At 37.6% G+C, this 14,248-nt stretch overlaps 1 protein-coding gene across 2 annotated transcripts in view; it reads right to left on the reverse strand.

The window, feature by feature from the left end:
• FSHR (follicle stimulating hormone receptor) overlaps window positions 1-14,248 on the reverse strand; it is a 163,990-nt gene that overhangs the window by 108,238 nt on the left and 41,504 nt on the right. The window contains exons 1-2 of one of the 2 annotated variants that reach the window (XM_050316699.1): window positions 12,655-12,737; window positions 10,643-10,685 (exon numbers count right to left, since the gene is read on the reverse strand). The exons of the other annotated variant lie outside the window; for it this stretch is intronic. Coding sequence (XP_050172656.1) covers window positions 10,643-10,685; window positions 12,655-12,694 — 83 coding nt within the window. The 5' untranslated portion in view covers window positions 12,695-12,737. Of the gene's footprint in view, window positions 1-10,642; window positions 10,686-12,654; window positions 12,738-14,248 lie in introns of those variants that run through there. 2 annotated transcript variants of the gene reach the window in all.

Here is a 14,248-nt window from a genome sequence, read left to right on the forward strand (position 1 = left end):
AGAGGCTACTGGCTACAGCTGTGAGAAAGGTAAATGTGCTCTTAAACTCCATTAATAGAGATATTCCAATAGAGATCTAATCTAAAAACTATTCTGGATGACATTCTGCAAGACAAGGTGTATATACACACATTTGCTTAACCCAGTATTTTCACTTGATTAATTTGCTCTGAATCTTGACAATATTTTGGTAAATTTTTTTTAGTTTTCCAATTCAAAATTTAAATACAACTATAGTCTCATTATATATCAAATCCCAAGTCCTGAATACATTCTTCTTATGGGAGAAATGAAGGCACAAATTGAGATTATTGGCAGCTGAGAGAGCCTTACAAGGCAATAAAGTGAACAACTTTTACATTTTAATCGAAACAGCAAAGTTAATGATGAAATATAAGTTTTACTTCTTTTTCCCAGCAAGTCATGGGAAGCATGCTTTTAATAGCTGTTTATATACCGCTATCACAGCCCCTACCAAAACAAACAAACAAATCAGGTTTTGAACATCATTACGCTGGGCTGACAAAATGGAGAAGAGAAAAGCAGGGGCTTTTTTATTGTTGGGTTTAGGGTTTTTCAGTTGTTTTGCTTTTTGCATTGTTTTTTGGTTTGCTTTTTTTATTATACAACTATAGTATGGCGCTCTGGTGGTTTCAGTGGCAAGGTATTATAAAAAGTGGACAATTTAAAAAACCTCTCTTTCTTTTCTCAGAAGATCATCTTTGCTGTGTGGTTTCTTATTGTAATTTACTAGTGTGAAGTAAAATTGCCTTATTAACCTTGTCATTGTGTAATCACGGCTTTGGTCCTTGTGACAAGGTGCTATTTGGCAGTGTGCTGTGTGTGCTCCAGGGCAGGTGTCAAAGACAAAGGGGAAGCACTGTGAGAGTTATAAAAATTGGATGTGCTTGTACTCCTCCTCTCCCACCCTCCTCTCCCCTCTCTGCCCTTACACTGATCTTTATCCTAGGCCATGGAGATGCACGTTCTCTGAGGAGCAGAGGATGCTTCAGTAGCCAATGTCCCTGCTGGTCTGAACCCCGAGGCACTGCTGACTGCCAGCTGTGGCACAAGTCACCCCACACACGGTTGTTCTGATGGAGACAGTGGCCCATGGGGAGATAAAATGTGACCAAAAAGGTAATACTAGCTAAATTTCAGATGCCTGCCTTTTACTTTTTTTTTCCTTCTAATTATCTGCCCACCTGCTGATGGTGTTTGCATTATTTCCTTTTTCTCCCCCTGTTTTAGAGCATTCCTTCAAATTGTTCTTGCCATAACGAACTGAATCTGCCCAGTTTTCTCTGCGCCACATGCAGCAATACTGAATGATGCATTGCAGGTGTCACCAGGGTTTGTTAGAGCTTTCAAGGATTTTGCAGGATCTGTGTGTTCTCAGTCTTTAATTTTTCATTTCCTGCCACCATAAGCAAGCACAGAAGGACTTTGAGAAAGAAACTTTGGGGTCAGCTTCCAATATTTATGCTATTATCAAATTAGGACACCTTCAGAAATTTGACATCAGCTTTGAAAGGAAACAGACACAATTGTTAAGGTTGATATATAAATGTTTATAGAGATGGAAAAGATATGCTGCAGAGTCAGTTTTCTCCAAGAAATAAATATTGATTGGGTTGGAGCTTATGTGCTTAACTATTTCATTGCATAGATTTTATAGATGACATTTGAAAAAGGTTAATGCATTCATCTTATTCTGAGCCAAGGAAGACCACAGACTATCATGTAATAGGATCTCCTCATATATACTAAATGAAAGCAATTTTATAGAAACCTTTAAAACTATATAAAATATTAATACATAAGTAAAAATACACATTTTAAATCAATATTTTGTGTCATATTCTTATTAATCTTGAGGCAATGATAACAGGAATATTGAAGTGTGTTCACTAGAAATTTTTTAATGAAAGTAGGAGAGCAAGTTTCATAACAACTTGTCTCTTTGCCTCATTCAAGCCATCATTTCAGATATGTGTTCTCAGATACTACCAGTACACAGTGCTGAATGCTTTCCAAAGGTACAGTAAGTACTACTATAGTACAAGACTCATAATTTAGCTATTGAAAATACAAAAAATAATTGCTTCATTTAAAAAAAAAAAATTACACAACTCCTCAGAGTCAGGGCTCTATAAAGAACTATGAGTTGAATGTTACTTTTAAGGTTAATCTACTGTGCATCACCCATTTTCTTATTGTCCTTTGCAGTTTTAGCAAAGTACAGAACAGCATATGTTGAAAATTCTTTATAGATGCTCTCATTCTCCCCAGGCAGACTGCCTAATAAACAGTCTGTGTCTCTAGCAGCTGAAATTCCACATAGCCTAATCAAACTTAGAGATGGCCAGACTGATTGAGATTATAATAGAATTCCCTCTTTGCTCCAAAACTGCGGAAACTGGCACTGTCAGCCTCTGGTGAGGACTCTAAAGCATGGTGCTCATCTCAACACTTGTAGAATCCTTTGATTGCAGCCCTGACTTGAATACGAACTACCTTGCCAGAGGCCATTGGCATTGTGTCTCAGGTAAGGCTGGAATGAAGAACACCTGAGCCTCTCACATGGGGTTTGGTCCAAGCTTTAGTCAATAGAAGAGAGGGCTGGTGGAGAGCCCATTCCCCTCCTCTCCTTTCAACAGCAGGAGTGACAGCGTCGCGACACAGGGAGGATGTGATCCACTATGCCCAAGTGGTCCACTGCCAGCAGGGAAGGAAGTTCAGTCTCTCAGGAAAGAAGCCATGCTCCCAGCCCCATTCTGACCATTTTGAAGTTGACTCAATAAACTAAGTATGAAACAGTCAAATAGGGCCTAAAGATAGAAATTTCTAGGCAAAAGCACACCTGATGATTAAAGGCACAGGCTCTGCTTTGCAAGGCAAGGCACCAGTGTGCCAAGAAGTTCCTGTAAATGGCCGTGAGGTTGAATATACAGAGTTTGGAGGGCGAGATATAATCAGCTAAATGAATCACTGTTACAAGAAAGAATCCAGTTCTCACTGATGATAAGACAAATAATCCCTTACTTTTAATACAAACTGAAAATATTCAACTTTTTTCATAAAAGCTTTGTGCATTCCCCTTTTATAAACTATAACTGCTTGCACAGATCTCACAGGCAGAGGATTCAATACAAGACAGTAGTCTGCTTTACTGCCTGTCTTCTGAGCAATTGCTGAGGTTTTGCAGAACTAAATTGAAGATTGTTATCTCAAATGACCTCTTAATAACCCTTACACAGCAAATACCTCACAATGTTCTGAAAGTTGTCATTTCAGAAGTATTTGCTGCAGATATTACTTGTGGAATAAGGATCAACAACTTATGTCTCCTGCAAAGTCATTGCAAGTCTCCATCATAGTTTATTTTCATCAAAAATGGAGCATTTCTTGACACATTCCGGTGTCTGCTACATAACTCATATTGACTACGTGCATTTTCTATATTGTAATCTAAATATGACATAAAAAATAATTTATAGTCAAACATTTCATTTTTACCATCCCTTAGTGACATTCAGCTTTCCTAGTTCTTACTGCCCATATGTCCAGTGAGACCCATCATTCTCTACTGACAGATCCATTTTTAGAAAGAAATGGAAAAATCTTTCATATGCCATGCAATGCAGCCACATGGAAAAAGTTTCATCTCAATGACAGTCTTTCTGTCCCCAGCAGGCAAGTGCTCAAGGAAACAGATCCCAGGTAAAGTCACTACCAGGAGCAAGCCAGAACTGAATGTTATTTTCAGAGGAGGCTTGGTGTCCTGCACAGAAGCTGGCAATGGTAACCCATCCAACCCCACGTGCCTGGCTGGTGACCTCTCAGGCTAGTGGTGCAGAAAAACACTCTGGACATGATTTTCAAACTTGGATCAGTAAAAAAAGATTACAATGTAACAGTTGATGCATATATTTGGAACTTCTTACTTTAGTTAACATAGCCATTAAAGGCAAGGCCCCGTATGCTGAAGTCACTTAAGGTGTAGGAGTCAGCATCAGTCAATGAAGGTGAGATGTGTTACTCCCTTCCTCGGCCGCAGCTCCTCCTTTCAACCTCTGGGACTATACTGGGGAAAAAACACCACAGATCCTTCTTCTTCTCTTTTCACATATGTGGAAAATACCTGTTCCTGCTGACAGTAAACTTACAACGCAAGTGTGACACAAATAAATCAAGTCCATCCAAATAGGTACTTGGGGCATGTGAATGGTAAGAAGGTGCAGTACAGAGAATCCACAGTGCACAGGTTTCCATCTCTTTCTTCTTATCCGTAATAGGTAACCTGAATTACGTCAAAAAACTATGCCCTGTGAATTCATCAGAGTATTTTAAGAGTCTGGGGGAGTCTGTGCACAAGGGTGGGGCAGAGGAAGGGATCCAGAGAAAAATGCTTTAGTATTCTGAACTTTTTCTTTAGCCAAAAAAAAACAAACCAAAAAACCAAAAACAACAAAAATCCAAAACTAAAACCAAAAAACACAAACCAACCAACCAACCAAACAAACAAAAACAACCAAAAAACCCCCAAAAAAACAAACAAAAAAAGACTTTGAGGTTGCCAATCTTTACATAAAAAGCTTAAAACCCTAGATAAAAAATACTTTATCATTACAAGTATTTGGGAGGTGTCTTGTCTTTCATAATATCCAAGGAGTGTATGATTGCTTTCTAGGGATTGGTAATTCTATGCATGCCCAAAATTTGATAACTACACACAACAGATGGACATACCTATGACAAGAGAGAGAAACACGTAGATACAGATGTATATTTCTAAAACAAAATCCAGTGTTCCCAAACCTGTTGTTTTTCTGCCAGGGCTGTTATTCAGCACAGCCCCAATAACACCAGAACAGAGACAAGATGATCCCTATTGGCTGAGTTGGGTTTTAGCAGTGTCATTGACTGCTCATTCCTGAGTACCACAGGAGCTCAGCTCAGTTCTGGCTGATCAAATGCTTAAGTTCACTTTTTGTTTACCGTGAAAGCCAAATTATAGACTTTATTAGCCTAGAGGTGATACTAGAAAAGTGAAAAAACAGGAATGTGACCATTATCCTTTCAAAAAATACCATACCTATAGAAACCTATTTAGAAGAAGAATCATAGAATCATAGAATAGATTGGGTTGGAAAAGACCTCCAAGATCATCAAGTCCAACCCCTGATCCAACTCTAATTACTATATCATGGCACTAAGGGCCATGTCCAATCTCTTTTTAAAAACTTCCAGGGATGGTGAATCCACCACCTCTCTGGGCAGGATGTTCCAATACCTGATCACCCTCTCTGTAAAGAATTTCTTCCTAACATCTAACCTAAACTTCCCCTGACAGAGCTTGAGCCCATGTCCCCTTGTCCTGTTGTTGGTTGCCTGGGAGAAGAGACCAATCCCCACCTGGCTATAACTTCCCCTCAGGTAGTTGAAGAGAGTGATGAGGTCACCTCTAAGCCTTCTCTTCTCTAGACTAAATAATCCCAGCTCCCTCAGCCTCTCCTCATAGGACTTGTGCTCAAGTCCCTTCACCAGCCTGGTTGCTCTTCTCTGGACCCGCTCCAGCACCTCAATATCCTTCCTGAACTGAGGGGCCCAAAGCTGAACACAATACTCAAGGTGCGGCCTCACCAACGCAGAGTACAGGGGAAGGATCACTTCCCTGCTCCTGCTGGCCACACTGTTCTTGATGCAGGCCAGGATGCCATTGGCCTTCTTGGCCACCTGGGCACACTGCTGGCTCATGTTCAGCTTCCTGTCAATCAGCACCCCCAGGTCCCTTTCCACCTGGCCACTCTGAAACTTCTTCAGATGAGGTAAAAAAATATATATATAAAAATTCTGCCTTAATACCTGAAAATGAATCTGGTTTTGTACAAGTCATGTATCACAACAGCAGATGCAGCAAAAAACAAAACTAAGGGTAAAATGTGATTGGACAAAACAAGATCTCAGCAACTGTATGTATTAGTTGCTGGTGGATGCTGAATCCTGTCATATCACTGAATGTTTAAGAACAAGTCTGTATACACACTCTGTAATTGAATGTCAAAAAAAATGAAAATATATTGTTTTATTGCTACTGTTCATTGATTTATTGAAGTGATTTATTGTCATTGGACATGAGGACCAACAAATCATTTTGCTGACACCATCAGCTGCCTTAACTAGGTTGTCAGTTCACGACATTAAAGGTAATGGATGGTGATTATTTTACTGTAATGGGTTTAATCAGTGCTTTGAATGACTTAGCAGTCATGTCATAGTATAGCCAACTCATCATTCATCAAGGCAGCATTTTGTTTACCAACATCATCTATAATTCATCTGATTGTTGACAATCATCAACAAATACCTCTCAGGCTAAGTTTTATCAGAAATGAAAATCTGCACAGATTCAGCATACTAACTAACCCCACAGTTTACAATCAGAGGAGAAACATGGGAAGTTGCTTTTTCCTCTCTGAGAAGAGGAACTGTCAGCATTAAGAAACACTGTCAGCCAAGGCCACATTCCTCTGGGATGCTTTTCAGTCCAGCACTAGGATTTACAGCTTTCTGAAATACACAATGCTTGTTCTATTGTATGTGACTGCTCTCAGCAAACCTTGAATTCAGTATTACAGAGAAATTTGGGCTTATTTTAGAAAAAAGAAGGGCAACCAACCTGCTCTGTATTCCCAACAGAGAAAAAAAAGTGCAAGCATAGCATGTCTGCTTTTCTCTTCCTGAATGGGGTTGAATCATAACGCTTATTTCTGTTGTGATTAAATTAACTTTGGAGAACTTCAGATTCAGGAAAGTTCCTGCTAACTTTGTGGAAAAGGGTACAATACTAGAAACATTACCATCTTAAGGTAGGCCTTTAAATCATTGCTTGTTTTACGTCTTTTATGGATAAGGGACAAGATGCAAATTGTTCAAGAATTTTTATATAAAACTGACAGGGTAACAGCTTAATTACCCACAAAGGTAGGTTATTAATACATATTACTGGAAACTTTCTAGAGTTTCTGTAGCTTTTTACTAGCTTTTAGTGCAAATTTTTCTCTGACATTTGCATCACAGATCTCAACATTTATATTCTTCTACTGATCTACTGGTACATGGACAGAGAGCTACTTTAGATGTAGCAAAAGAAGAGTATCAAAGTTCTGCCTTTCAGATGTGAGACAGACCCTAGCTGAGTAAAACACAAGTGATAGCTGTTCCAGATACCTTAATGTAAAAGGAAATCATTTCAAAGTTATGTGAAAGTATTTTACATTTCAAAAACATATTTGATTATTGTGTATAAATATGTAAGAGACCTGCAGAAATGGAGTTTAAGAAAAGATACTTGAAAAGAAAATTTAAAGTAAGAATAATGCCCTTTTTCTTACTTCATACTTAATGTTTGGCCTATAAATCTTGAAACTATGAGAAATTATTGCATTTTGAGAAGAGGTGGACCAACTTTTGAAGGTGCAAATAGGATAAGGAATAAAAGTTATCTCCAAGGCCAACAGTAAACACAAGCCAGTGTTCCAGTCCAAAGACTAGGTTAGAAGTGTGTGATGTGCCAAAAAAAAAAAAACCAAAAAAGGTGCTTAAAACACTATGAAAAATATTAAATTACACCCTGTTTATTCAGGAGAAAATATATGACCAGATGTATGAGCACCCATACTCACTATGTCGTCAAAAGTGTGAAGAGATACAGTGAAATAATGACAGCAACACACAGCATTAGGAATAATGTATCATACATATTAGTAATATCCTGGTAATATCCTAGACTGAAATATCCATGGATTAGAGATGGTCTACAGTAGGGAAATTACTTTTATTAGAGTTAAAAGGAGATTAAAGAAGCTATTAAGGATTTCTTCCAACCCTAATAGTATTTCACCTGTAAAAGTGAGACTGAAGGTAATAGGAAGAACTGATAAGGACTGATACATAGCCTAACAAATGTCATTACTATAAAATGGAAAGGTAGCAATGCTGATGCAAAACCAAGATTAAAGAATTCATTAGCAAGGATTGTTTAACCATTTTAAAAACAACTGGCCTTAGTGTCAGACAGAAACTACAGGACAAATTCCTAAAAAGCTTTGGAAAACTCCAAATTCTCAGTCATTAAATAATGAGTATTTTCACAGAACGAGATCTTGAACACTGGAATACTGCACTTACGAGCATCGTGGCAGTTATGCATGATTTTGTTAGCACAAAGTCCAAATTTGGTCAGACATTTTATGTTTTTAAAAGTTTTACAGTATCGTTGCCTAAATGCCTTGTTCAGCATTGCAATATTCTTAAACCAAATGTCTTTATGGAAAGGCTTTTTTTCCAAAAGTTTCATTTGCCTGAATAATATGATATATGTTTCTTCATGAACTTAGCAGCTCCTGTGTTTTTTAAATCTGAGGAAAATTAAGCTATAGTCCCTGTACTTAGAATACGAAACCAGATTTTAAACACCCTAAGGTCCAGGCTTGCTGACTTGGCAGGCAGCAGGGTACCTCATCAGAAAGATGTTAAAACATTCAGCAGAATAATCTTTCCAAAAAGCACTTGATAGCTCTTAGAATAGACGAAGAAAACCTTAAATACCTGCAGAGAGAGTACCCCAATCAGAGAAGCTCAGAAGTATTTTTTCTATCCTTACATATATTCTTGATGAAGCTTGGTTTGGGGAAAAATTTTTTGAGGTTTTGGTTGTTGTTTTTTTTTTCATAAACCAGCTGTAGGTGCAAACTCAAATCTGCTTCCTGCCAACAAAGCCTCCTTTAGAAACATTCCCTTAGCTCCCTTCCCCCACATGTTGTTGCCCTTGCTCTCACCAAGACATTCATAAATGTTCCCCGTCTCAAAACTGAAGAACAAGAAATCCGTACACTTAGAGAGTGTGCATCTACAGCTTTCCCCCTCAGTATTTCCAAGACGAACCAGCATGCAGAATCTCCTTGTAAAGAAGCATTCCCTTTGCAATACATTTTACTGATGACAGTAGCAACACTGGGCATATTAACAGCAAAACAAGGCACATTAGTAACAAGTGCCTTCGGGGAGTTGCTTTCATAGCATAGTGACTTCAGAACATACCGTGGGTATTTGGTAGAAACCATGTACACAAAGTGAACTATGAATGCTGCATTTGGGTTTGAAATTGGTGTCTGTTTAAGGTGACAGGTCTCAGACACCTGAGGTGACAAAAGGTGCTGTTGCAGGCAATGCTTGAGTGATGACTGCACTGCAAAGCTACTGAGTTTTAATCTACCCCTCTCCAGCAGCACTGTTAGCACTGAAGGTACAGCAGTACTGACTTCAGCCAGCAATGCATTAGCAACATACTGAAGCCCATGCTGCTGTGTCTTCATTTATCCTCATGTTTCATCAAGTCTCTGGAGCAGTGGGGGATATGAAATCCCTCAGCACAGGATTGATTTGAGTGCCTTGCAGAGATAATTCACACTTCAATACTGTTAACCATTTCATTTTTTCTTATGAAGGAAGGGAAGGAGGATAACAAATCACATTGGAATCTACTTTCTTGCTTCCAGCAAACTCAGCAAATCAAGAACTGGAAGCTGTACTTAGCTGAAGAAAATGGTAAAGGGTATGTTAGGAAGTCAAACCTAAAAATCACATTATTGACAGGCAAAAGAGATTTTAAGGATCGATTTACAAAAAGCAAAGACTTTTTTTCCAAAATAATATATCAATAATAGCGTGTCTGCCAAAGAGTGTCTAGGAGCAACAATTAGTCAAAAGGATTGTGCTTTATTAGAGAAGTGAAATCAATGCATTCAGTGTTTGTTAGGAAATAATTGAGAGGTGAAATATAGTTTCTCTACGGAAAAAAGCCAGAGCAACCGCCTCAAACTGAAGTGTAAACAAGCAAGGTTTAAGATCAGAAAAGAGTAAGTAGTAGTATTCCAGTAAGAGTCCTAAAAGAAATTACACATGGAACACATATCACTTAAACAGGCTTCAGCAGAGACATATGGAATTCTGTGTTTTTCTTTAATGGATCAGTGAAAAACTAGGGAAAGTTCAGACCATCAAATCTAACTTTTTATACCAATGATAAAAATTGTAATAAAGAAAGAAGTAGCACACAGACAAATAGATGCAGCATAGGAAAGCCAAGACACAAAGCCATGTCTCATGAGGGTATTCAGGAAGGAGATGATAAATGGGGATAAGGCCATTTCAATTGATCTTCTATACTTGGATTTCCAATGAGGTTTTTCAATGAGGTTTCTTCCCAAAGGGTCTTAAAAAATTAAATTGTATGGAAGTACAAGGAAGGTCCTCTACAGGATAAATGGTTTATTAAAAGGTATAATGTAAAGCATAAGGATAGTCATGTTTCATAACACAGGGAATTTAAACTGTGGGCCCATATGAATCCTCCTCAATGTATTTAAAGCTCAGGAAATGAATAAATAGGTGACAGAGTTTCTTTATGATTCAAATATTATTCAGGGTACTAAAAATGAAAACTGATTATGAGAAGTAGCAGAATGATCTCGCAATACTGAATGAAGAGACAATCAATCAATGTCGGGTAAAATTTAAAGCATAGCATTTGAGGGAAAAATAGTCTAAATATATATATTAATGTACTCTAAATTACCTCTCAACATTCAGGAAAGATCTTGGAGTCATGATGGATAGTTCTTTGAAAACATCAGTTCATGCCACAGGAGCAGTAAGCAAGGAAAACAGAATGGCAAGAATCATTAACGAAGGATGAAAAACAACAGCAAAAACATCATTATGCCACTTTATAAACCCATGGTGTTCCCACAGTTGGAATACTACATGCCTTTCTAGGCACCCCACCTTTAAAAGAATAGAACAGCAGCAGCAAACAGATAAAGACAACCAAATGATCCAAGTTAAAAACACAGTATCCATATAAAGAAAGATCATACTGACTAAGGTTTTCTAAACTTGTAAAAAAATGATAAGGGAAGATAGGATGGAGTAATGAAAAAATAAGGAAAGTCATTGCAAAGGAGTTTAGGGAACAAGTTATTCATTATTCCCCAGTTTGATTTGGTGCTTCTTAATTTCTGTATTATCACACAGCAGATTAAAACTAGGAAAAGAAAGCAGATTTATCTTTTTTAACCACAATCTATTACTCAAATATCAAAATTAATTGCCAAGGACACTATGGGAGTTAGTGTCTAAACAGGTCTAGAAAAAACCCTAAAACAACCCACCACCACAAAAACAGTACATAAATTAATGGAAGGAATGGAGCCTGAAAAATGTGACTAAAGCAGCAGGCTTGACCTGTAGCCACTGAGTGACAGAAGTTGGGGAAGTGCTGGGAGAAGTGCAACCTTGTATTCCCTCTGCTCTTACGTTGCTTTCACAAATACCTGCTCCTGATCAATATTAGAAACAAGACACAGAGCTGCATGGACCACTGGTCACCCCCAGTAAGAGACATTCTTGTGTTCCTTGTCTGCAAAGTGGTTGGCCCTGAGGAACACCAAGAGAACAGGCATAGACTTAACAAAAGAACAATCAGGTCCTGGTCTGGAGGATCTTAATTTTATTTTTACTAACTTTCCTTGATTTTGTCTCCTGTCTATTAAGGCATTTATGTCTCATTCATTTTGTACTTTGGGTCTGTCACATATAACACTGTACTTCTTTGTCACTTTCACTCATATTGTGATGGCTCTCCTATTCTATTTAGACATCACACTTCTGAAGAAGTTACGCCTTCTTATGTTAAGTCTGAATTTACTGAGCATGCTCTGGATAGCTGGATCTGGTCTTGAGGAAACCATCCCCTAGTAAGTAAGAGGTTTTAATGGGTCATCTCTCAGAATTAGATAAATCTAATCAGAATTGCTCAGAGTTTGGAGGTGACTCAGGCTCTGAAATTTCTGACGTTACAATCCTGCCATGGAATCATAAATCCAACTGCTTCTTCTTAATAAGCCTCGATCACTTTGCTCTCACTGAGATCTTCCTTTTCCCAGTTGAAAAAGGTGAAATTATAGGTTGAGTAGTCTATTTAAAATATGATTTCACAATGCAAGAATCAGAGGGATTGAAATACTGTCTGGAACCTCCAAAGGTAACTAAAATAATGATTCAGGTTTGATGAAAAGAAGATGTCAAAGTGTTGCTCACCTACAAGATCCTCTACATGTTGCTATATTTCCCTGAATCTACATTATACAGAGTGATATATATATTTATATATATATATAATATATAGAAACTGAATAAATATGCTACATGCAACAAAAATCTTAACCCTGTTGAGGAAATATGCCTGAAAATTGAATTATAAGTTTGATTCTGCTCCTCTGTATCAACACATATCATCTTGCACTCTTTACTTGATCACTTTAGTGTGAAGAAATGTCATAGGTCCAGCAGGACCTCAAAAATGTCCATTAGAGTGTAAAATAACCTGATGCACATGGAGGGTCAGAGACTCTTTAGTTATCCCAGTACCTCTGTAAACTGCACTGTACTACAGAATATTTGTTTAGTGCCCAGTTTGAGAGAGGAGAATGATGGTATTTTTCTTCACAAGTGAATTTCATCTATTCAAGTTCAGTTAAATTTCAAACAGAATGATGGCAAACTGAGCTGAAAAAAAGGAAAAGATACCTGTGAAACAGCTGAAGGAAGCTCCAGTCCCATCCTTCATGGAAATTGCTCTTTTTCTTCATTTTCCTGAATTTGGTGACAGTGACTGCACCAAGTTTGTAAGCAGCTCTACCTGGCTTAATAATAATATACCACCGAAAAGAAACACATTCTTCCTCTGGTTTTTATTGCCTACAAAATGTCATGAGAGTTTCAAATTCAAGCAATCAATGTGAAGGAGAATAGACCATAAAAGCAAGGATTATTGCCTGAGAAATAGCTCTACTTTCCCTACCTCTCAATATTGAGGCAAGAACTTTATGGAAGATTCAATGGTGTCTGGTGGATGGTATAAAGGAGAAAGAAACACATACATGATTTGATAACAGAAAAAAAATTATTAGACTTTACACAACGTGCAAAAGAGAGCTGGAAAGAGTGCCCTGCCTTCTTTTCAAATAATGCTTTTAAGTCTATGTAGGGTCTGTCTTTCAAAATCTGATCTTAACTTTTATTCTGTACTGAGAAAATTAAAGGCAACTGCCAGAGAAAAGTGCAAAACGTCAAATGCATTCTTGCAAAAATGCAGAGTGCAAATTGCATGCAAATGAATTGTCATTTCCGAAGAGCACATCTCCCATTAGAAAAGGAAAACTTGACTCAAAAGCATGCTGTTCACATGCTGTTTGTAAACTATTAGGGTAAACTGAAAGAGATGCTCTGCAAACGTTATTTTCATCTGTTTCTTGCTGATGAAATACACTGGAAATACTACTTTTAAAACATACACAAAGTTAATTTATTCTTCAGTATGAAGCAGAGAAAAATTCTGGGGTGTCTTTGATCATGACAACATACCTTGTTATGAGTTATATGCCAGATGCTTCGATTCAGAGGGACTGTATTTTTTTGTCAAACTCTGTCACTAGAATATATCTTCTTTACCTTGAACATTTTTAAATGCCTGTTAACAAATTCCTTCAGAAATTATTTCAAATGTATTGGTGCTGGTTCAGATATTTTCTGGGTACTTTTACATTATTATGCAGATGCCAAAATTGTATCAAACTCAGCTAGACTACTAACATGAAATTTTTATCTTCTACTTTAGAAATGCTTAAATAGTAAGTATTTAAAATCTCAAACATACAGCACAAGTAGAGACAGCTTAACATAAAAACCCCCAACCTCCAATTCCCCAAACCAAAATCACAGCGAATCTTCCCTAATAGCTGCAGCTACAGTGTACCTAATGATATTAAAACAAAACTTGAAAGAAAATTGTTACTTTCACCCTGTTGAGGTAATGCATGGTGTCCACACTCAGAGTGATATGCCATGGAATAGTGCAGGAAATGTCCACATTTCAGAACCTCTGGTTTGTTGTTCTTTTTTTTGGTGGGGCTTGGGCTGGGCAATAAGCTTCATGTGAAGCTTTAATGATTTGCTTTTTTAATTTATTTTTAAACAGAATGAAAATACTTACTGACATATCAACATTCATCAGGAAGAGAAACACGCTGAAAATGGCTCTGCCTAGCTGTGCGGGCTCCTTCAGAGGCTCCTCATCGTCTAAACCAATTTTTGAAGAGATTCAGTGTTTGAACTCATTTAG

The sequence above is a fragment of the Myiozetetes cayanensis genome, unplaced genomic scaffold, assembly GCF_022539395.1.
Source record: "Myiozetetes cayanensis isolate MyiCay16 unplaced genomic scaffold, myiCay2020 scf2-11, whole genome shotgun sequence".
Lineage (NCBI taxonomy): Eukaryota > Metazoa > Chordata > Aves > Passeriformes > Tyrannidae > Myiozetetes > Myiozetetes cayanensis.